The 23,042-nt window shown below is 51.7% G+C and overlaps 1 protein-coding gene across 4 annotated transcripts in view; it reads left to right on the top strand.

Annotated features, from left to right (window-relative positions):
* LOC106610982 (golgin subfamily A member 4) overlaps positions 1-23,042 on the top strand; it is a 52,964-nt gene that overhangs the window by 13,909 nt on the left and 16,013 nt on the right. For 3 of the 4 annotated variants that reach the window (XM_045724820.1, XM_045724817.1, XM_045724821.1), the window contains exons 11-16: positions 693-791; positions 3,034-3,189; positions 3,347-7,347; positions 7,564-7,685; positions 10,749-10,879; positions 13,314-13,403. In XM_045724820.1, coding sequence (XP_045580776.1) covers positions 693-791; positions 3,034-3,189; positions 3,347-7,347; positions 7,564-7,685; positions 10,749-10,879; positions 13,314-13,403 — 4,599 coding nt within the window. Of the gene's footprint in view, positions 1-692; positions 792-3,033; positions 3,190-3,346; positions 7,348-7,563; positions 7,686-10,748; positions 10,880-12,078; positions 12,136-13,313; positions 13,404-23,042 lie in introns of those variants that run through there. The other variant, XM_045724826.1, reaches the window with a different exon arrangement.

Raw genomic sequence — 23,042 nt, 5'->3', positions numbered from 1 at the left:
TCAATGTGGAAGAACAATTATTTCCCCAGATTTTCTCATTCCTCTGGCTTTTTGTCAGGTATCAGGATACAGATTGCCATGTTCTTGGTAGTCCCACTGTATGTATTATCATGCATCACAGCACATTTAGATTGAATAGATTCACCTCTGTGGATAACAATATGATTCATACACATTGCGGTAACCGTAAATCAAGAATAACCGAACACACATTTGACCGGGACATTAACGTTCTCATGCATTCTGGATATTCTCCAGGTAAAGTAAAATTTTCTGCACACAAATAACTGTTTCTGCTCATGTCATGGGATTCCCTAGCCCCAACTCAAACAAAGACTAGTGTTTCCCTGTAGAGTTAGCATGGGCCAAGTAGCACCCAGGCTAGCAATTCATAGCAGATCAGTATAATACCTGTTTTCAACTCTGTAGCCATGTCAACGAAGGGGTTCCTAAGGCATGAAGGCATATAATCTCTTCAGCACAAACACTTTAGCAACATTTTTACAAACAAATGATAAATACTGATCTGATTTACTACTACATATCAGCATGATATTCAGAGGATCCCTATAGGAGTGTTTTTGGGGACCCATGATGTTGCTAGAGCGATGCTCTTACCAACTACCTACCTCTATGACTCCTACATTGCAGTCATATGAAGGACTACTGTTGTGCTACATTGTGTGTTGTAGAAATCCTCAGAGGAGAAAATGGCAGAGATGGACAAGCTACATAGTGAAGCACTGGCAAGTAAAGAACAGGAGCTTAGCGCTCGAATCAACCAGGCTGTGGTAAGTTCATATCGCCCTCTCCACTTTCAAGTTGTCACATACTGTAAAAAAAAGCGTAGTTCTACTATTGCACAAAGTGTTTGAGCTGTACGTTTATATCAGGGTTCGAGACTGCGTCCAAAACATCCTTATTTGTGACCCTTTGACTTGACAGTGCAACACCAATTTTTTTATTGGTCGCTAGGGTGCCAGTGAAAATGATTTCGCTGGTCACGTTAGTTTAGTTTTGCATGGTATACTGAAACTTCTGTACTTTTTTGATACTAGAACATGAAAAATGGTTCGGTACTCGAATTTGAGGTTCTTTCGGTACTTCTGTCATTGAGAGAGGATAACGTCTATCAACACAGCCGCAATCCTTATAGCACAAGTTCCGTGCCTGCTCCCTCACTCACTGCTGGCTCTAACCTGTCTTGAGGAACCACTGGACTAACTGGGAGTCTAGGCTGCATCATGTTAGAGCCCCAATCATGCTGCGCATAAGTTAATACACTTGAATAATGCAACACGGCATGGAGAAATTTTGCAACTGTTAGTTACTAGGGTAGGAACAATACCAGTATAGCGATATTCATTAGTTTACCGTAAATTCCGGACTATAAGCCGCAACTTTTTTCCCACGCTTTGAACCCCGCGCCTTAAACAATGACGCGGCAAATATATGCATTTTTCCCGCTTTCAATTTTTTGTTTTTTTTTAAAAACACATTCTGTGACGTGCTCAGTTTTTTGGCGGCATGAAGCTTTCAATAGACCAATGAAATTGCCGAACGGGTTAAGGTCAAACAACTTTTTTGTTTACTGTTTAGATAAAATTTAGCGCTCTCAAACTTCCCATCATTCTGATTACGGTAGTCATTTTGTCACCCTCCTCATGGCAAAGACACGGAGAAATGCATATGATGCAGCTTTCAAGTTGAAGGGGATTGATCTGGCTGTTGGAAAAGGAAATAGAGCTGCTGCATGGGAGCTTGGTCTTAATGAGTCGATAAGACGTTGGAAACAGCAGCGTGAGGAATTGACTCAGTGCAAAAAGACAACTAAAGCTTACTGCTAATTGAATTTTTTTTGTTACAAGCCGTGTTTCGTTAAAGCCTGTGTAAAGTTCATTTGTTTCAATGTACCGGTAGGCACCTGCGGCTTATAGACATGTGCGGCTTATTTATGTTCAAAATAATATATATATTTTTTTAATTCAGTGGGTGCGGCTTATATTCAGGTGCGCTTAATAGTCCGGAAATTACGGTAGTTGAAAGCAAAGAAAACACGAAGCGGATTTTTAACTTGTTTATGAAAGCAGCTGTAATGTTGGAAACAAATATCATTATGTTGTCATCCAGAGTCACATTTATTTATTTTCCAAGCTATATCACACAATATTTTACATAATGCAGGTTTTTAAACCAAAGAGTTTGATCTGCTTTGTGTTTTCATTTCTGCCATGGAAAAAACATTGCGATACTGGTATTGTCCCGGTCTTGTTTTTACTGTTTGCAAAACAATGTCTATTACAGGCTAGAACACTGCAAGAAAATACCAGTAGCTTCCAGCTTTGAAGGTTAACTTTCCTTGCTAGCTTACAGCAATGCACTACCCATAATGCAAAATATGCTGATTTCAAAGCTGATTGTCACCAAAAACCATAGTCATTCCATAAAAAACTTGATTAATTCACTTCGTCTCCCTGGCCTCACGTCTCTTCTGTCTTTCTCACTGTGTGAATGAAGTCATTAGGTCTTAGAGACAGCATGCACTTTTATGAAACAAGAGATTTCTTCTTTTATGCAAATGTTGATCAGTACAATAAAATATGTCCCAAATGGAAGGGAAATGTATTGTTTTTCATCTGTAGCCCCATACATTCACCTGTATTGTGAATAGGCCTAGGCTACATCTTGATTTGCCCAGTTTATTAATAGAGATTTACCATTCAAATAAATTAGTACCATTGTGTTGTTATGTAGTTAGATTGGTAAAAAGCTCATTCAAACTGATTGTCATTATCAGCGCACAGCCACGAAAAATTGGTCTGACCAAATCATGTGCTGGTGCCATTAACTGAAAAAGTTAGTTGCACCAGTTGAAACAGTTAGTCTAGAACTCTGGATATGTATATTTTGTGCATATTTCTACTTGTTGTTTCTAGTTCTGTTTTATTGTGAGAGCTCTGAGTAATATTTCCAGTGTATTTATTACATATGGCAAATTAAACTTTAAACTTCAATTGTGTGTGTTTTGTTTAGGAGCAGTGCAAAGCAGAACTGTCCCAGGCTGCCAAGGATAAGGCTCAGCAGTCAGCTCTGGCCCTGGAAGACTCAGAGCTGCAGAAGGCTGCCATAGAGACCGAGTCAGAGACCAAGGCTAATGAGATAAGGCTGGAGCTCGAGACCGCCAGAACTGTGAGTCCTCCTGTTGAACGTTTAGCTACTTTATCTCCAAAAATGCTACACATTGTTGATTCTACAGCTAATTATATACTCTACTGTATCTACAAGCTTTACATTATTGGTTGATTCTATGGCAAACACACAATAAATACTGCACATCTCATTACAGAGAATACTGGAACTCGAGAGCTCTCTGGAAAAGTACTCCCAACCTGGATCAGTTCCATCAACAGATGATCTCTCTACTCCGATGGAGGAGCTAAGGAAGAAACACAAGGACGAGGTGACTGCACTAGAGGAGAAGCACTGTGAGGAGATGGAGAAGCACAAGCTAGAGCTGCATCAGGAGGCCTTAGCCCAACACAATGCTGCTATGGAGGAGCTCAGGGCAAAACACAGAGCTGAAGTGGAGACCATCTTGAAGGAGAAAGAGGTCCAGTTACAAGCCCATGAAGAGGACATGAACCAGAGGACAATGGAGAAGCTGGATGTGAAACAGACTCAGCTGGAAGCCCTTTCCTTTGAGCTCCAGGAGGTGTTGAGGATCAAACAGGTTCTTGAGGAGAGACTAGATGCAGTTGAAAATGCTGGTGGGTCAGCCAGGCAGGAGTCGGAGATGAGGCTGCAGGAGGTGCTGACCAAGCACAGTACAGATATCGAGGAGATCAAGCTGCAGCATGAGCAGTCCCTGGGAGGAATGGAGAAGATGCTAAAAGACGAACTCCACAAGTTGACGATAGTGCTGAAGGAGAAAGCTAAAGAGCTTGAGGCTCAACTTGTCTGTGAGAAAAGCCTGAAAGAAGAGTCCAAGATGGTTCTTCAAGACAGGAATGATAAGGTTAAAGAATTGGAGGAGCTTAGAAAGAGTTTAAAGCAGACCCAATCAGAAAAGAAGGGCCTTGAGAAATCTAACGCCCAACTCAGTAAGATTAGAGATGAACTCTCAGAGTGCAGGACTCAATTAAAAGATTTTGTGCATAAACTGGAAACAACTCAAAGTGACTGCCAGCAGAAAGAGGACTCTCTTCAACAAAAGGTACAGGAGCTTGAAGTGCTAGAGAAGCAGTTGCAGCAGGCTAAGAAGGAGCTCTCTGAACAGGATAAATCTTACACTGACGAACTGAACACTAAGCAAGAGGAAGAAAAACGACTAAAGAAACACCTAGAGGACCAGAAGGCTGTTCATGAGAAGAAGGTGGACAACATTAAGAAAGACATGGAGGCCAAGTGGAAATCACAGGAGACAAAGATGGAGAATTTTAAAACTAAGACCAAAGAGATGCAGGATAAATTTAAGAAGAAGCTTCGGGAGCAAGACGAATCTTTGAAAAAGCAACTGTCGAAGAAGGAGTCAGAGCTACAGCAGAAAGAACAAAAACTTAAAGAAAAAATCCTGGAGTCTCAGACAAGTTCAGAAGGCCTGAGCAGTGCTATGTACCAGCTTGAGTCCTATCACAAGGAAGAACTAGAGAAGATGTGTGAAGTCCATAAGCAAGAGAAGGAAAAGCTTGAGAATCATTGGCAGGAAAAGATGGGACAACAGGAAGAGGAAATGCAGGATAAACACACACAAATACTACAGAAGAAGATACAGGAAGTGGAGGAGGTCAACCAGCAGCTTGGAACCACCATGGAAGAAAAAGAGCAAGTTGTGCAGGAAGTGATGGACTTGAAGGAAGAGTTGGTGATGAGACAGACCACTGTGCAGAAACTGCAAGCCGAACTGAAGGAAGCCGCAGTCAAGATGGGGAGTTTATCTCAAGCTGAGGCAATGTTCAAAAAGCAAATGGAGGCGGTCGAGAGGAATCTAAACACTGCTCTTAATGAGAGGAACTCCTTCCAGGATCAACTGAACAAGACTGAGAATAAGGCAAGAGAGAAGCTCAAGTCTCTGTCTGAGAGGTTTGTAGACACTGAGAAGCAGCTTCAAGCTCTTGAGGCTTGTAAGGGTAAGGAAGGGGAGGCAGTTCAGAGGAGACTTGAACAACATTCTCTTCAACTAGAAGTCAAGGAAAACGAAATGCAGAAGCAGTTCGCTGGGATCAGCAAGGTATTAATGCGTTACTGCCGGGACATTGAGGCCAGCATCGAAGATGGTACGAAGCAGCTCTCTGAACGAGTTGAGAGCAGAGTGAGCGAGCTGAAAGACCGGGTTCTGGGTAATCAGAAGAAGATATCACATCTTAAAAACGTTATCCTTACAAAGGTTGACAGGATACACACTTTGGAGAAGCAACTCCAGCAGAGTACAGAGGGGAAGAAGAACCTATGCAGTTCACTAGAGCAGATGACTGTTCAACTAAATGTACACAAAGATGATATCAAAGCCTTAACTGCTGAGAGGGAGTCTCTACAGAGGGAGGCTGAAAATCACTCTCAAGCTCTCTCAGAAAAAGTCATTTCCATCGAACAGCTCAGTGAGGAAAACCAAACAATCTCAGAGAATGTCAAAACAAATGTGGTGTATATCAGCAACTTGCAGAGTATCATAAACGACTTGAAGACCCAGTTAGCAGGTAGCCTTACGGGGAAGGATGAAGCCATATCACTGCTTGATCAGCAGCACAAGGAGGAGCGAGAGAGGCTTGTTTGCCGAATGGCGGAGACCATTGACAGACTAGAGAAAGAGAAGAAATATGTAGTGGAGCAAGCCGACGCCTTCAAGAACAACCTCACGGAGTTCAAGAGGAAAGCAGAGTCCAAGTTCTCTCAGAACCACAATACTGTAAAGTCATTGCAGACCAGACTTGATGATATGGAGAAACAGATCTCTGAGAAGGACGAGGCCTTACAGAGGCTGATGGCCAGCATTGACAATCAGTCCATTAGCAAGTCAGAGATGGACCAAGTCTTGAGTGAAAAGGAGCAGAAAGTCAGTGCCCTTACTTTGGAGGTGGAGAGCTGCAACAGCCGACTAATTGAGCTGAAGGAGCAGTTGGTCCTCAAGACAAAGGAGAGCGAGCAGCTAACTGCTGACCTGACGCAGCAGCACAGTATCAGGGAGCGTGAGAAACGAGAGCTCATAGAGCGTCTACAACAGACTCAGGAGCAGTTCAGAATCCAGAATGGAAATCTAGTCCAGGCAACAGAGGAGAAATTGCAGTCCATGGAGAGAGAGAACCAAACTTTGAAAAAAGAGCTGGAGCGGCAGAGGGAAGCCTTTGACAAGACGAAGGCTGAGATTCTCGAGACCAAAGATGAGAGTCAGAAGGTGGCTGAAGAGAAGTTGTCAAAAGACAATGCTGGGAAAGTGGCTGAGCTGAAGAAGAAAGCTGAGCAGAAAATCAGTCAGATTCGGAAACAGTTGACCTCACAACTCGAGGAGAAGGAAAAGACTGTCAAAGCCCTTCGGACACAGTTGGAAGAGGCCAAGGTAGACGAAGCGACAAAAAAGCAGGGGGTGGAAACCCTGGAGGAGAAAGGAAAATCCCTCGAGAAAGCCATGGCCAAGATGAAGGAAGAACAGGAGAAACACATTCAGCAAATTCATAGTGATGAGAGACTGGAAAAAGAGAGCTCTTTACAGAGTTTGAAGGACATGTACGAGGAAAAGCTATTGTTGCTTCAGAAAGACATTTTGAACCAGGAGAAAGCCCTAGCCAAGTGTAAGGAAGAACAAGAAAAGCATCTTGAGCAGCTTCGGAATGACGAGAGACTTGCGAAAGAGAGCTCGAAGAACATGTACGAGGGAACGTTATTGTCGTATCGGAGAGATGATTCGAACCAGGAGGAGACCAAAGCAGATGAGACTGTCTCAAGGCTTGAGGAGGTTGAGATGAAGCTCAAGGAAGTGGAGGAGGAGAAAGTCAACCTTCTGGCTGAAATCAGCCACCTCAAGGAAGATCTGCTTGAGAAGACTGCACTGATTGAACAGCAAAATACAGAATTGCCTCGCTTAGAAACACAGGGTCAGAATGCAGTGGAGGTAGTGGCACATTGCACTGCAGAGCAAACCAAGAGTCTTACAGCATACAAAGAGAGGGAGAACCACTCTCTGACGCAGGAAGATGGGGATGCTGAATCTCTATCGTCCATGCAGAATAAGCTTACGAAGGCGGTGCAGGAGAAGCAGAAGCTACAGAAATACCTGCGAACCCTGAGGAAGGAACACCAGCAAGACCTGGAGTATGTGAAGCAAGAGTTGACCCAAGAGAACGAGAAGAAACTCATGTAAGTTTGACCTAATGTTCTGCCTTAGTGTAGTCAAACAACCAATCAAACAAATACAATTGTTTAGAAAGCCCTTTGTCAGTTGAGTTCAGAAAATAATTGCATTCATTTCCCTTTCTATTATTCCTGTTTTTACTTTCAAATTCTGTCTTTGTGGTACTTCCTCTGTTTTCTCTCCATCCATACTGTATTTTGTTATTCTCCTCCATTGAACAGGCTTGAGGTTGAAGATCTGGAGATGAAGCACAACTCGTCCCTGAAGCAGCTGATGAGGGAGTTCAACACACAGATGGCTTTGAAAGAACAGGAGCTGACTGCTGCAGTGAAGGAGACCATTGGTGAGAGGGAATCAGAGTTTTCTGACATGCCGTTGCATGATGAGACACTGTATTACCATTGAAACTTCAGATAAATAAACTCTCAGCTTTCTTTTTCTACAGTTCACTTTCTATTAGTCAGCACCTCACCAAGTTTATTTGGTTTATGCTTCTAGCTACTTATGTTACTATTACCATTGAGACTGTCACTGCCCAAAACACTTAAAAATGAATATACAATTTTAATCATTATGTTTCAAAAGTACATTTGTCTTGTGTGACCAATGGTTTAAGTTGTTTGTTTATAGTCTAACAATACTCTCAAACTTCACCAATACAAATTCTTAATTGTTTTATCATTTGTCATGAATGTGTGGAGTTGAGTAAAATCCACGTACATGAAAGTGTAATTGGTGTTGGTGTCCTTGTAGGACTCATTTGAATATTTTTTTCTAAATGAAATTAAGTTGAAAGATGAGTGACTTTTCAGACAGAACAATAGGGGTGAAATAGCGGTTAAGAAACGGTCTCTTTCTGAATGAATCACCATATGTTTTCACTGTAGTCCAGTCATTCACACTGCATTCCAATAGCGGAAGTGAGTGACTGGTTTGGAATATGTGAGTTTCAAGGTCTACTTCGTGCTTAGATTCTGGGCCCGTATTCAAAAGCCGCCTCAGAGTAGGAACGTTAAATCTGATTGCGCATCAGGTCCCTCCTGTTCATTTCATCCTTTTCAGTATGATCAAAAAATGTGGTCAGATGAAGAGATGCTAAGCTACAGGACTCTTTTGCTAGCACAGACTGGAATATGTTCCGGGATTCCTCCAATGGCATTGAGGAGTACACCTCATCTGTCATTGGCTTCATCAATACCTGCATCGACGACGTTGTCCCCACAGTGACCGTACGTACATACCCCAACCAGAAGCCATGGATTACAGGCAGCATCCGTACTGAACTAAAGGCTAGAGCTGCCGCTTTCAAGGAGCAGGGCTCTAACCCGGAAGCTTATAAGAAATCCCGCTATGCCCTCCGACGAACCCATCAAACAGGCAAAGCATCAACACAGGACTAAGATCGAATCGTACTACACTGGCTCTGACAGTCGTCGAATGTGGCATGGCCTGCAAACCATTACAGACTACAAAGGGAAGCACAGCATAGAGCTGCCCAGTGACACAAGCCTACCGGACGAGCTAAACTACTTCTGTGCTCGCTTCGAGGCAAATAACACTTAAGCGGGCATGATAGCACCAGCTGTACCGGAAGACTGCGTGATCACGCTCTCCGCAGCCGATGTGAGTAATTCACAAGGCCGCAGGGCCTGAAGGATTACCAGGACGTGTACTGCGAGCATGCGCTGAACAACTAGCAAGTGTCTTCACTGACATCTTCAACTTCTCCCTGTCAGTGTCAGTAATACCAACATGTTTTAGGCAGACCACCATAATGCTTGTGCCCAAGAACACTAAGGTAACCTACCTAAATGACTACCGACCCGTAGCACTCACGTCTGTAGCCATGAAGTGCTTTGAAAGGCTGGTCATGGCTCACATCAACACCATCATCCCAGAAACCCGAGACCCACTCCAATTTGCATTCCGCCCCAACAGATCCACAGATGATGCAGTCTTTATTGCACTCCACCTGGACAAAAGGAACACCTATGTGAGAATGCTATTCATTGACTACAGCTCAGCGTTCAACATCATAGTACCGTCAAAGCTTATCAATAAGCTAAGGATCCTGGGACTAAACACCTCCCTCTGCAACTGGATCCTGGACTTCCTGACAGGCCGCCCCCAGGTGGTAAGGGTAGGTAACAACACATCCGCCACACTGATCCTCAACACAGGGGCCACTCAGGGGTGCGTGCTCAGCCCCCTCCTGTACTCCCTGTTCACCCACGACCGCACGGCCAGACACGACTACAACACTATCATTAAATTTGCCGAAGACACAACAGTGGTAGGCCTGATCATCGACAACAACGAGACAGCCTATAGGGAGGAGGTCAGAGACCTAGCCGTGTGGTTCCAGGACAACAACCTCTCCCTCAACGTGATCAAGGCAAAGGAGATGATTGTGGACTACAGGAAAAAGAGGACCGAGCACACCCCCATTATCAGTGACGCAGCTGCAGTGGAGCAGGTTGAGAGCTTCAAGTTCCTTGGTGTCCACATCACCAACAAACTATCATGGTCCAAGCACAACATGACAGTCATGAAGCGGGCACGACAAACCCTATTCCCACTCAGGAGACTGAAAAGATTTGGCATGCAGATCCTCAAAAGGTTCTACAGCTGCACCATTGAGAGCATCCTAACTGGTTGCATCACTGCCTGGTATGGCAACTTCTCAGCCTTCGACCGTAAGGCACTACAGAGGGTAGTGCGATGGCCCAGTACTTCACTGGGGCCAAGCTTCCAGCCATCCAGGACTTCTATACCAGGCGGTGTCAGAGGAAGGCCCTGAAAATTGTCAGACTCCAGCCACCCTAGTCATAGACTGTTCTCCCTGCTACCACATGGCAAGCGGTGCTGGAGCGCCAAGTCTAGGTCCAAGAGGCTTCTAAACAGCTTATTCTATCCTCCAAGCCATAAGACTCCTGAACAGCTAGTCAAATGGCTACCCAGACTTTGCATTGCGCCCCCTCCCCTCTCCATACCACTGCCACTCTCTGTTGTCATCTGTGCATAGTCTCTTTAATTAACTCTACCTACATGTACATACTACCTCAACTAACCGGTTCCCCCGCACATTGACTCTGTACCGGCACCCCCCTGTGTGTGTGTGTGTGTGTGTGTGTTTTTTACTGCTGCTCTTTAAGTACTTGTTACTTTTATCTCTTTTCTTTATCTCTTTTTCTTATCTGTATTTTTTTTTCAACTGCACTGTTGGTTAGGGGCTTGTAAGTAAGCATTTCACTGTAAGGTTAGATCAAATGATCAAACCTGTTGTATTCGGCGCATGTAACTAATACAATTTCATTTGATTTAGAAGGCCAAACTGATCCTATATCAGCACTCCTCCTCATACTCCTCCTTCTCTTTCCTCACTCCTCTCTTCTCCTCCAACCAGAGAAGGCCCAGAGTGTGGAGGTGGAGCTTATGGACAGCCATCGGGAGGAGACCAATCAGCTCCAGAAGGTGATCGCCCAGAAAGATGATGACTTAAACAGAACGGTCCAACGATATGAGCAGGTCCTCCAGGTACAGTACGAATGAATAACACATGAATGTCAAGGTAATTATATTGTAGTTCCTATGTAACTACAGCTATTACTGTGTAGCTACGTAGACCGTGCAATTTAACGTATAGGGTTAGATTAGACTATTGACTATTGATATTAATCATTATACACAGACTAACTGGTTTGGTTTAAGAAAGTAGATTATAAGTAGGAGTTACTGGCCCAACATTAGGATGGTTTTCCTCAGAATAATCTGGCCTCTTCCTGTTATTTCCATGCCATGATTCTCAGAGTATTATGATACAAGTATCGTGAAAACACTAGTACGCACTATCATACGGAAACTCCTATCAGTTCCTGACATTTTTCAGCTTTGAACTTTAAAGGAAAAGTACATGTACTCCACCCATCCTCATGAAACTATTACTGACATGGAGCCACCTCCCTCCTGTCAGTCTCTAGCAGTCTTCATTTTGGCAGCTAGTTTAGATTTAGTCTTAAATACTTTTTAGTCTTCGTCACATTTTAGTAATGTCATCCTTCGTTAGTTTTAGTTATTATCAGTCGACTAAAACTCTGGACAATTTTAGCCTAGTTTTAAGTCATTCACATAGCCTTGTCCAGCTATGCCCTCGTAAAGCTGGCAACATTGATATTGTTACCAATGCCAGCCATAGTTAACCATAAAGGCTATAAAGCCTTGGCTACAGGTTAAACAATTTACAGCTCTGATTTTCTCCCCATCATAACTGTCAAGGGGGGTAAATCAGTGGTTTCCTTTAAAAGCAGAGAATTTGAGCTTTCCAAAAATCTATTACTGTAGTCCAAATATTTAACAAATAGCATAAGAAAAATCCCATAAGAAAAAAGCAACCGCAACTCTCATTTGCAGACCACGGCATGATAGTGGCAACACAGATGAATGAATAACTGCACACATGGGGAAAGTAGAGCTTCTGATGTAATCAAAGCTAAAATTGCCTAAATGAAATTAAGAGAGAGTAAACATTGTTTCTAGTTGAGGTTAGCTACAAGTCCAATGTCCTGGCTTCACATTAGTTCAAAAGATTGACGAGTGACTGAAGAGACCGCCTGGGAGCTGTGTGGGAGAGCCGGGCAGATCAGCTCAGTCAGACCGCACAACTGAAAGATGTCAATTCTGCCAGTGAGAGGATTGCTTGAAATATTCTGCATAATAGTTGTTTTTTTTCCTCATAGTTTTCCTCATAGATTTACCCTAGTAAAACTGACTATCCTACCGATCCTCGACTTCGGCGATGTCATCTACAAAATAGCTTCCATTACTCTACTCAGCGAACTGGATGCAGTCTATCACAGTGCCATCCGTTTTGTTACCAAATCACCTTATACCACCCACCACTGCGACCTGTATGCTCTAGTCGGCTGGCCCTCGCTACATATTCGTCACCAGACCCACTGGCTCCAGTTCATCTATAAGTCTATGCTAGGTAAAGCTCCGCCTTATCTCAGTTCACTGGTCACGATAACAACACCCACCCGTAGCACACGTTCCAGCAGGTATATCTCACTGATCATCCCCAAAGCCAACACCTCATTTGTCCGCCTTTCCTTCCAGTTCTCTGCTGCCAGTGACTGGAACGAATTGCAAAAATCGCTGAAGTTGGAGACTTTTATTTCCCTCACCAACTTGAAACATCAGCTACCTGAGCTGCTAACCGATCGCTGCAGCTGTGCATAGTCCATCTGTAAATTGCCCACCCAATCTACCTACCTCATCCCCATACTGTTTTTCTTTTATTTACTTTTCTGCTCCTTTGCACACCAGTATTTCTACTTGCACATCATCATATGCTCATTTATCACTCCAGTGTTAATCTGCTAAATTGTAATTATTCGCTCCTATGGCCTATTTCTTTCCCACCTCCTCATGCCTTTTGCACACACTGTATATAGACTTTCTTTCTTTTCTACTGTGTCATTGACTTTTTTATTGTGTTATTCCATGTGTAACTCTGTGTTGTTGTCTGTGTCACACTGCTTTGCTTTATCTTGGCCAGGTGGCAGTTGTAAATGAGAACTTGTTCTCAACTAGCCTACCTGGTTAAATAAAGGTGAAATAAAAATTTAATCAGGAAAAATAGGTTGAGGTTTGACTTTGCTCAGCTAAGTCAACTTTTACTTTAGTTGTCTTCTCCCACGCATCACCAGACATAATTAAAGTAGGGAGGCCTGAAGCAGAGTAACACACGGACTGACAATACTGTGATATCAGACTATACTGATCCACACGGAAGGGCTTTTAGCTGAAATATTTGGGACAAAATAAATGGAAATACAACAAAATGTGCAGACAAAGAACTTTATTAAAAAAAATGACAAAAAGAAGAAAAGGGGGACGTTTTTGAGTATTTTGTAAGAGATGAAACACTGTAGGAAATGACTAGCTGTGATTTTCCTGTTCTTCCCGTCAGAGTCGAGAGGAGGAGATGGGGGACAGAGTGTGTCAGGTACAGAAAAAGCTGGAGGACCTGCAGGCAAGGACCCACAGCGCCAGTGGAGAGGTACAGTATCTCAGTTCATCCATGTTTACAGGGTGAAGCTAGCAGCACAGCTAGCAAAATACAGTAGCATTAGCCGCAGAGCAGTTTGGGGGTTAACTACCACTGCCCACTGGTTGCTTGGGTCACTTCTGCCAGATTCAAATCGGCAACCCTCTGGTTACTGGCCTGCCTATCTTAACTTTGAGGCTATCGCCACCCCCGTCACTACAGGTTAACCGGTTTACACAGACTGTATTTAATTTACCCCCGCAGACAGGATGTCAAGAGGTTGCCATATCTGTGGTATTTTCCCACTGACTGTGTGTCCCAAATGATTCCCTATTTAGTGCACTACTTTGGACCAGGACCCATAGATCTCTGGCCGAAAGTAGTGCACTATAAAGGGAATAGGGTGTTATTTGGGACACAGCCACCGACTGCGCAGATGCTAGAAACTAATGGTACGAGTCCCAAATGGCACCATTTTCTCTATATAGACTGGAGCCTGTGTTTCAATACGGTGTGTTTAAGTAGGCTTGGATTGGATAGATGACATTTACAATGGGTTTCTGTTGAAGCAATACAGTAATACAGTTTCCTGCTCGCCCCCCTCACAAAGGACACACACACAGACAGACAGACAGACACACCTCCACACCAACTGAAACTGTGTTGATCCAACCTCTCTGTGGACCTGTATTTGAAACAGCCATGTGTCTGACGGAAGAAAGATTACCGGTTCAGTGTGGAAAGTTAAGCCAGTCGATGTAGGCCTACCCTCAGGTCCTTTATAAGTTATAGTTCTAACAGAGATGAACAGTTAGTTTCACTAATCTTCTGCTTAGTTGTGGAGTAAAACGTCTGTGTGGGTCTGTGTGCGTCTGTATGTGCGTCTGTCTGTGTATGTGCGTCTGTCTGTGTGTGTGCGTCTGTCTGTGTGTGTGCGTCTGTCTGTGTGTGTGCGTCTGTCTGTGTGTGTGCGTCTGTCTGTGTGTGTGCGTCTGTCTGTGTGTGTGCGTCTGTCTGTGTGTGTGCGTCTGTCTGTGTGTGTGCGTCTGTCTGTGTGTGTGCGTCTGTCTGTGTGTGTGCGTCTGTCTGTGTGTGTGCGTCTGTCTGTGTGTGTGCGTCTGTCTGTGCGTGTGCGCGTGCGCCCGTCTGTGTGTGTGCGCGTGCGCCCGTCTGTGTGTGTGCGCCCGTCTGTGTGTGTGCGCGTGCGTCCGTGTGTGTGCTCGTGCGCCCGTGTGTGTGCTCGTGCGCCCGTCTGTGCTCGTGCGCCCGTCTGTGCTCGTGCGCCCGTCTGTGCGTGTGCGCCCGTCTGTGCGTGTGCGCCCGTCTGTGTGTGTGCGCCCGTCTGTGTGTGTGCGCCCGTCTGTGTGTGTGTGCGCCCGTCTGTGTGTGTGTGCGCCCGTCTGTGTGTGTGCGCCCGTCTGTGTGTGTGTGCGCCGTCTGTGTGTGTGTGCGCCCGTCTGTGTGTGTGTGCGCCCGTCTGTGTGTGTGTGCGCCCGTCTGTGTGTGTGTGCGCCCGTCTGTGTGTGTGTGCGCCCGTCTGTGTGTGTGTGCGCCGTCTGTGTGTGTGCGGCCGTCTGTGTGTGTGTGCGCCCGTCTGTGTGTGTGTGCGCCCGTCTGTGTGTGTGTGCGCCCGTCTGTGTGTGTGTGCGCCCGTCTGTGTGTGTGTGCGCCCGTCTGTGTGTGTGTGCGCCCGTCTGTGTGTGTGTGCGCCCGTCTGTGTGTGTGTGCGCCCGTCTGTGTGTGTGTGCGCCCGTCTGTGTGCGTGTGCGCCCGCCTGTGTGTGTGCGCGCGCGCCTGCCTGTGTGTGTGTGTGTGCGCGCGCGCCTGCCTGTGTGTGTGTGTGTGCGCGATCGCCTGCCTGTGTGTGTGTGTGCGCGCGCGCCTGCCTGCCTGTCTGTGCGCGCGCGCCTGCCTGCCTGTCTGTGCGCGCGCGCCTGCCTGCCTGTCTGTGCGCGCGCGTGCGCCTGTCTGTGTGTGTGCGTGCGCCTGTCTGTGTGTGTGCGTGCGCCTGTCTGTGTGTGTGCGTGCGCCTGTCTGTGTGTGCGCCCGTCTGTGTGTGTGTGTGTGTGCGCGCCCGTCTGTGTGTGTGTGTGTGTGCGCGCCCGTCTGTGTGTGTGTGTGTGCGCCCGTCTGTGTGTGTGTGTGCGCCCGTCTGTGTGTGTGTGTGCGCCCGTGTGTGTGTGTGCGCCCGTCTGTGTGTGTGTGTGTGTGCGCCCGTCTGTGTGTGCCCGCGCCCGTCTGTGTGTGCGTGCGCCCGTCTGTGTGTGCGTGCGCCCGTCTGTGTGTGCGTGCGCCCGTCTGTGTGTGCGTGCGCCCGTCTGTGTGTGCGTGCGCCCGTCTGTGTGTGCGTGCGCCCGTCTGTGTGCGTGCGCCCGTCTGTGTGTGCGTGCGCCCGTCTGTGTGTGCGTGCGCCCGTCTGTGTGCGTGCGCCCGTCTGTGTGCGTGCGCCCGTCTGTGTGTGTGTGCGCCCGTGTGTGTGTGTGTGTGCGCCCGTGTGTGTGTGTGTGTGCGCCCGTGTGTGTGTGTGTGTGCGCCCGTGTGTGTGTGTGCCCGTCTGTGTGTGTGTGTGTGCGCCCGTCTGTGTGTGTGTGTGTGCGCCCGTCTGTGTGTGTGTGTGTGCGCCCGTCTGTGTGTGTGCGCCCGTCTGTGTGTGTGCGCCCGTCTGTGTGTGTGCGCCCGTCTGTGTGTGTGCGCCCGTCTGTGTGTGTGCGCCCGTCTGTGTGTGTGCGCCCGTCTGTGTGTGTGCGCCCGTCTGTGTGTGTGTGTGCGCCCGTCTGTGTGTGTGTGTGTGTGCGCCCGTCTGTGTGTGTGTGTGCGCCCGTCTGTGTGTGTGTGTGCGCCCGTGTGTGTGTGTGTGTGCGCCCGTCTGTGTGTGTGTGTGTGCGCCCGTCTGTGTGTGTGTGTGTGCGCCCGTCTGTGTGTGTGTGTGCGCCCGTCTGTGTGTGTGTGTGCGCCCGTCTGTGTGTGTGTGTGCGCCCGTCTGTGTGTGTGTGTGTGTGCGCCCGTCTGTGTGTGCGCCCGTCTGTGTGTGTGTGTGCGCCCGTCTGTGTGTGTGTGTGCGCCCGTCTGTGTGTGTGTGTGTGCGCCCGTCTGTGTGTGTGTGTGTGTGCGCCCGTCTGTGTGTGTGTGTGTGCGCCCGTCTGTGTGTGTGTGTGTGCGCCCGCGCCCGTCTGTGTGTGTGTGCGCCCGTCTGTGTGTGCGTGCGCCCGTCTGTGTGTGCGTGCGCCCGTCTGTGTGTGTGTGCGCCCGTCTGTGGCGTGCGCCCGTCTGTGTGCGTGCGCCCGTCTGTGTGTGCGTGCGCCCGTCTGTGTGTGCGTGCGCCCGTCTGTGTGTGCGTGCGCCCGCCTGTGTGTGCGTGTGCGCCCGCCTGTGTGTGTGCGCGATCGCCTGCCTGTGTGTGTGCGCGATCGCCTGCCTGTGTGTGTGCGCGATCGCCTGCCTGTGTGTGTGCGCGCGCGCCTGTGTGTGCGTGCGCTTGCGCCTGTCTGTGCGTGCGCTTGCGCCTGTCTATGTGTGTGCGTGCGCCTGTCTGTGTGTGTGCGTGCGCCTGTCTGTGTGTGTGCGTGCTCCTGTCTGTGTGTGTGCGTGCGCCCGTCTGTGTGTGTGTGTGTGTGTGTGTGTGTGTGCGTGCGCGCGCCTGCCTGTGTGTGTGTGTGTGTGCGCGCGCGCCTGCCTGTGTGTGTGTGCGCGCGCCGCCTGCCTGTGTGTGTGTGTGTGCGCGCGCCTGCCTGTGTGTGTGTGTGCGCGCGCGCCTGTCTGTGTGTGTGTGTGTGTGTGTGCGCGCGCGCGCCTGTCTGTGTGTGTGTGTGTGTGCGCACGCGCGCCTGTCTGTGTGTGCGCACGCGCGCCTGTCTGTGTGTGCGCGCGCGCGCCTGTCTGTGTGTGTGCGTGCGCCTGTCTGTGTGTGTGCGTGCGCCTGTCTGTGTGTGTGCGTGCGCCTGTCTGTGTGTGTGCGTGCGCCTGTCTGTGTGTGTGCGTGCGCCTGTCTGTGTGTGTGCCCGTCTGTGTGTGTGTGTGTGTGCCCGTCTGTGTGTGTGTGTGTGCGCCCGTCTGTGTGTGTGTGTGTGCGCCCGTCTGTGTGTGTGTGTGTGTGCGCCCGTCTGTGTGTGTGTGTGCGCCCGTCTGTGTGTGTGTGTGCGCCCGTGTGTGTGTGTGTGCGCCCGTGTGTGTGTGTGTGTGTGTGCGCCCGTCTGTGTGTGTGTGTGTGCGCCCGTCTGTGTGTGTGTGCCCGCGCCCGTCTGTGTGTGCGTGCGCCCGTCTGTGTGTGCGTGCGCCCGTCTGTGTGTGCGTGCGCCCGTCTGTGTGTGCGTGCGCCCGTCTGTGTGTGCGTGCGCCCGTCTGTGTGTGCGTGCGCCCGTCTGTGTGTGTGTGCGCCCGTCTGTGTGTGTGTGCGCCCGTGTGTGTGTGTGTGCGCCCGTGTGTGTGTGTGTGTGTGTGCGCCCGTCTGTGTGTGTGTGTGTGTGCGCCCGTCTGTGTGTGTGTGTGCGCCCGTCTGTGTGTGTGTGTGTGCGCCCGTCTGTGTGTGTGTGTGTGCGCCCGTCTGTGTGTGTGCGCCCGTCTGTGTGTGTGCGCCCGTCTGTGTGTGTGCGCCCGTCTGTGTGTGTGCGCCCGTCTATGTGTGTGCGCCCGTCTGTGTGTGTGTGTGTGCGCCCGTCTGTGTGTGTGTGTGCGCCCGTCTGTGTGTGTGTGTGCGCCCGTCTGTGTGTGTGTGTGCGCCCGTGTGTGTGTGTGTGTGCGCCCGTGTGTGTGTGTGTGTGTGCGCCCGTCTGTGTGTGTGTGGCGCCCGCGCCCGTCTGTGTGTGTGTGTGCGCCCGCGCCCGTCTGTGTGTGTGCGCCCGCGCCCGTCTGTGTGTGCGCCCGCGCCCGTCTGTGTGTGCGCCCGCGCCCGTCTGTGTGTGCGCCCGCGCCCGTCTGTGTGGCGCCCGCGCCCGTCTGTGTGCGCCCGCGCCCGTCTGTGTGCGCCCGCGCCCGTCTGTGTGCGCCCGCGCCCGTCTGTGTGTGCGCCCGCGCCCGTCTGTGTGTGCGCCCCGTCTGTGTGCGTGCGCCCGTCTGTGTGCGTGCGCCCGTCTGTGTGTGCGTGCGCCCGTCTGTGTGCGTGCGCCCGTCTGTGGCGTGCGCCCGTCTGTGTGTGCGTGCGCCCGTCTGTGTGTGCGTGCGCCCGTCTGTGTGCGTCGCCCGTCTGTGTGTGCGTGCGCCCGTCTGTGTGTGCGTGCGCCCGTCTGTGTGTGCGTGCGCCCGTCTGTGTGTGTGCGCCCGTCTGTGTGTGTGTGTGTGTGTGCGCCCGTCTGTGTGTGTGTGTGCGCCCGTCTGTGTGTGTGTGTGCGCCCGTCTGTGTGTGTGTGTGTGCGCCCGTCTGTGTGTGTGTGTGTGCGCCCGTCTGTGTGTGTGTGTGTGCGCCCGTCTGTGTGTGTGTGTGCGCCCGTCTGTGTGTGTGTGTGCGCCCGTCTGTGTGTGTGTGTGTGCGCCCGTCTGTGTGTGTGTGTGTGCGCCCGTCTGTGTGTGTGTGCGCCCGTCTGTGTGTGTGTGCGCCCGTCTGTGTGTGTGTGCGCCCGTCTGTGTGTGTGTGCGCCCCGTCTGTGTGTGTGTGCGCCCGTCTGTGTGTGTGTGCGCCCGTCTGTGTGTGTGTGCGCCCGTCTGTGTGTGTGTGCGCGCCCGTCTGTGTGTGTGTGCGCGCCCGTCTGTGTGTGTGTGTGTGCGCCCGTCTGTGTGTGTGTGTGTGCGCCCGTCTGTGTGTGTGTGTGTGCGCCCGTCTGTGTGTGTGTGTGCGCCCGTCTGTGTGTGTGTGCGCGCCCGTCTGTGTGTGCGCCCGCGCCCGTCTGTGTGTGCGCCCGCCCGTCTGTGTGCGTGCGCCCGTCTGTGTGTGCGTGCGCCCGCCTGTGTGTGCGTGCGCCCGCCTGTGTGTGCGTGCGCCCGCCTGTGTGTGCGTGCGCCCGCCTGTGTGTCGCCGTGGTGTGCGCCCGCCTGTGTGTGCGCGATCGCCTGCCTGTGTGTGTGCTTGCGCCTGTCTGTGTGTGTGCGTGCGCCTGTCTGTGTGTGTGCGTGCGCCTGTCTGTGTGTGTGCGTGCGCCCGTCTGTGTGTGTGTGTGCGCCCGTCTGTGTGTGTGTGTGTGCGCGCGCGCCTGCCTGTGTGTGTGTGTGCGCGCGCGCGTGCCTGTCTGTGTGTGTGTGTGTGTGTGTGTGTGTGTGTGCGCGCGCCTGCCTGCCTGCCTGCCTGTGTGTGCGCGCGCCTGCCTGTCTGTGTGTGTGTGTGTGCGCGCGCGCGCCTGTCTGTGTGTGTGTGTGTGTGCGCGCGCCTGTCTGTGCGGTGCGCGCGCCTGTCTGTGTGTGCGCGCGCGCGCCTGTCTGTGTGTGCGCGCGCCGCCTGTCTGTGTGTGTGTGTGCGCGGCGCCTGTCTGTGTGTGTGCGCCTGTCTGTGTGTGTGCGCCTGTCTGTGTGTGTGTGTGTGTGCGCCTGTCTGTGTGTGTGCGCCTGTCTGTGTGTGTGCGCCTGTGTGTGTGTGTGCGCCTGTCTGTGTGTGTGTGTGTGTGTGTGTGCCTGTGTGTGTGTGTGTGTGTATGTGCGCCTGTCTGTGTGTGTGTGTGCGCCTGTCTGTGTGTGTGTGCGCCTGTCTGTGTGTGTGTGCGCCTGTCTGTGTGTGTGTGCGCCTGTCTGTGTGTGTGTGCGCACCTGTCTGTGTGTGTGTATGTGTGTGCGCGCCTGTCTGTGTGTGTGTGTGTGCGCGCCTGTCTGTGTGTGCGCGCCTGTCTGTGTGTGCGTGCGCCCGTCTGTGTGTGCGTGCGCCCGTCTGTGTGTGCGTGCGCCCGTCTGTGTGTGTGTGCGCCCGTGTGTGTGTGTGTGCGCCCGTGTGTGTGTGCGCCCGTGTGTGTGTGCGCCCGTGTGTGTGTGCGCCCGTCTGTGTGTGTGTGTGTGCGCCCGTCTGTGTGTGTGTGTGTGTGCCCGTCTGTGTGTGTGTGTGTGCGCCGTCTGTGTGTGTGTGCGCCGTCTGTGTGTGTGGCGCCCGTCTGTGTGTGTGCGCGCCCGTCTCTGTGTGTGCGCGCGCCTGTCTGTGTGCGGCGCGCTGGCTGTGCTGTGTGTGCGCGCCTGTCTGTGTGTGCGCGCGCGCTGTGTCTGTGTGCGCGCGCGCGCCTGTCTGTGTGTGTGCGCCTGTCTGTGTGTGTGCGCCTGTGCGCCTGTCTGTGTGTGTGCGCCTGTGTGTGTGTGTGCGCCTGTCTGTGTGTGTGTGTGTGCGCCTGTGTGTGTGTGTGTATGTGCGCGCCCGTCTCTGTGTGTGCGCGCGCGCCTGTCTGTGTGCGCGCGCGCCTGTCTGTGTGCGGGCGCGCGCCTGTCTGTGTGTGTGTGTGTGCGCGGCGCCTGTCTGTGTGTGTGCGCCTGTCTGTGTGTGTGCGCCTGTGCGCCTGTCTGTGTGTGTGCGCCTGTGTGTGTGTGTGCGCCTGTCTGTGTGTGTGTGTGTGCGCCTGTCTGTGTGTGTGTGTGTGTGTATGTGCGCCTGTCTGTGTGTGTGTGTGCGCCTGTCTGTGTGTGTGTGTGCGCCTGTCTGTGTGTGTGTGCGCCTGTCTGTGTGTGTGTGTGTGCGCGCCTGTCTGTGTGTGTGTGTGCGCGCCTGTCTGTGTGTGTGTGTGTGCGCGCCTGTCTGTGTGTGTGTGTGTGCGCGCCTGTCTGTGTGTGTGTGTGTGCGCGCCTGTCTGTGTGTGTGTGTGTGCGCGCCCGTCTGTGTGTGCGTGCGCCCGTCTGTGTGTGCGTGCGCCCGTCTGTGTGTGCGTGCGCCCGTCTGTGTGTGTGTGCGCCCGTCTGTGTGTGTGTGCGCCCGTCTGTGTGTGTGTGCGCCCGTCTGTGTGTGTGTGCGCCCGTCTGTGTGTGTGTGCGCCCGTCTGTGTGTGTGTGCGCCCGTCTGTGTGTGTGTGCGCCCGTGTGTGTGTGTGCGCCCGTGTGTGTGTGCGCCCGTCTGTGTGTGTGTGTGCGCCCGTCTGTGTGTGTGTGTGTGCGCCCGTCTGTGTGTGTGTGTGCGCCCGTCTGTGTGTGTGTGTGCGCCCGTCTGTGTGTGTGTGCGCCCGTCTGTGTGTGTGTGTGCGCCCGTCTGTGTGTGTGTGTGCGCCCGTCTGTGTGTGTGTGTGCGCCCGTCTGTGTGTGTGTGTGCGCCCGTCTGTGTGTGTGTGTGTGCGCCCGTCTGTGTGTGTGTGTGTGCGCCCGTCTGTGTGTGTGTGTGTGCCCCCGTCTGTGTGTGTGTGTGCGCCCGTCTGTGTGTGTGTGTGTGCGCCCGTCTGTGTGTGTGTGTGCGCCCGTCTGTGTGTGTGCGCCCGCGCCCGTCTGTGTGTGCGTGCGCCCGTCTGTGTGTGCGTGCGCCCGTCTGTGTGTGCGTGCGCCCGTCTGTGTGTGCGTGCGCCCGTCTGTGTGTGCGTGCGCCCGTCTGTGTGCGCGATCGCCTGCCTGTGTGTGTGCGCGATCGCCTGCCTGTGTGTGTGCGCCCGTCTGTGTGTGTGTGTGCGCCCGTCTGTGTGTGCGCGCATGTCTGTGTGTGTGTGCGCCTGTCTGTGTGTGTGTGCGCCTGTCTGTGTGTGTGTGCGCACCTGTCTGTGTGTGTGTATGTGTGTGCGCGCCTGTGTGTGTGTGTGTGCGCGCCTGTCTGTGTGTGTGTGTGTGCGCGCCTGTCTGTGTGCGCGCCTGTCTGTGTGTGTGTGTGTGTGTGCGCGCCTGTGTGTGTGTGCGCGCCTGTGTGTGTGTGTGTGTGTGTGTGTGCGCGCCTGTGTGTGTGCGCGCCTGTCTGTGTGTGTGCGCGCCTGTCTGTGTGTGTGCGCGCCTGTCTGTGTGTGTGTGTGTGCGCCCCTCTGTGTGTGTGTGTGTGCGCCCGTCTGTGTGTGTGTGTGCGCCCGTCTGTGTGTGTGTGTGCGCCCGTCTGTGTGTGTGTGTGCGCCCGTCTGTGTGTGTGTGTGCGCCCGTCTGTGTGTGTGTGTGTGTGCGCCTGTCTGTGTGTGTGTGTGTGTGCGCCTGTCTGTGTGTGTGTGTGTGTGCGCCTGTCTGTGTGTGTGTGTGTGTGCGCCTGTCTGTGTGCGTGTGTGTGCGCGTGTGTGTGTGCGCCTGTCTGTGCGTGTGTGCGCCTGTCTGTGCGTGTGTGTGCCTGTGTGTGTGCGCGCCTGTGTGTGTGCGCGCCTGTGTGTGTGCGCGCCTGTGTGTGTCTGTGTGTATGTGTGCGCGCCTGTCTGTGTGTATGTGTGCGCGCCTGTCTGTGTCTGTGTGTATGTGTGCGCATCTGTGTCTGTGTGTATGTGTGCGCATCTGTGTCTGTGTGTATGTGTGCACCTGTCTGTGTGTGTGTACATGTCTGTGCGTGCCTGTGTGTGCCTGTCTGTGCGTGCGTGCCAGCCTTTCTGTCTGCCTTTCTGTCTGCCTTTCTGTCTGCCTTTCTGTCTGCCTTTCTGTCTGCGCGTGCCTGCCTGTCTGCGCGTGCCTGCCTGTCTGCGCGTGCCTGCCTGTCTGCGCGTGCCTGCCTGTCTGTGCGTGTGTATGTATGTGTGTGTGTGTGTGTGTTAACAACAGACCCCCACTTTAGACTTGAGTTTCGTTCAAAGTAATTGTCAAAGCATGTTGTGTACATACTATGCTGTGGTCAGGGTTCTTTGAGTTAGGTGGCTGGTCTCCAGAGCTTGCTGGATGCTG

This window comes from Salmo salar, chromosome ssa01 (assembly GCF_905237065.1).
Source record: "Salmo salar chromosome ssa01, Ssal_v3.1, whole genome shotgun sequence".
NCBI lineage: Eukaryota > Metazoa > Chordata > Actinopteri > Salmoniformes > Salmonidae > Salmo > Salmo salar.
This window is presented reverse-complemented; position numbering and strand designations above follow the sequence as displayed.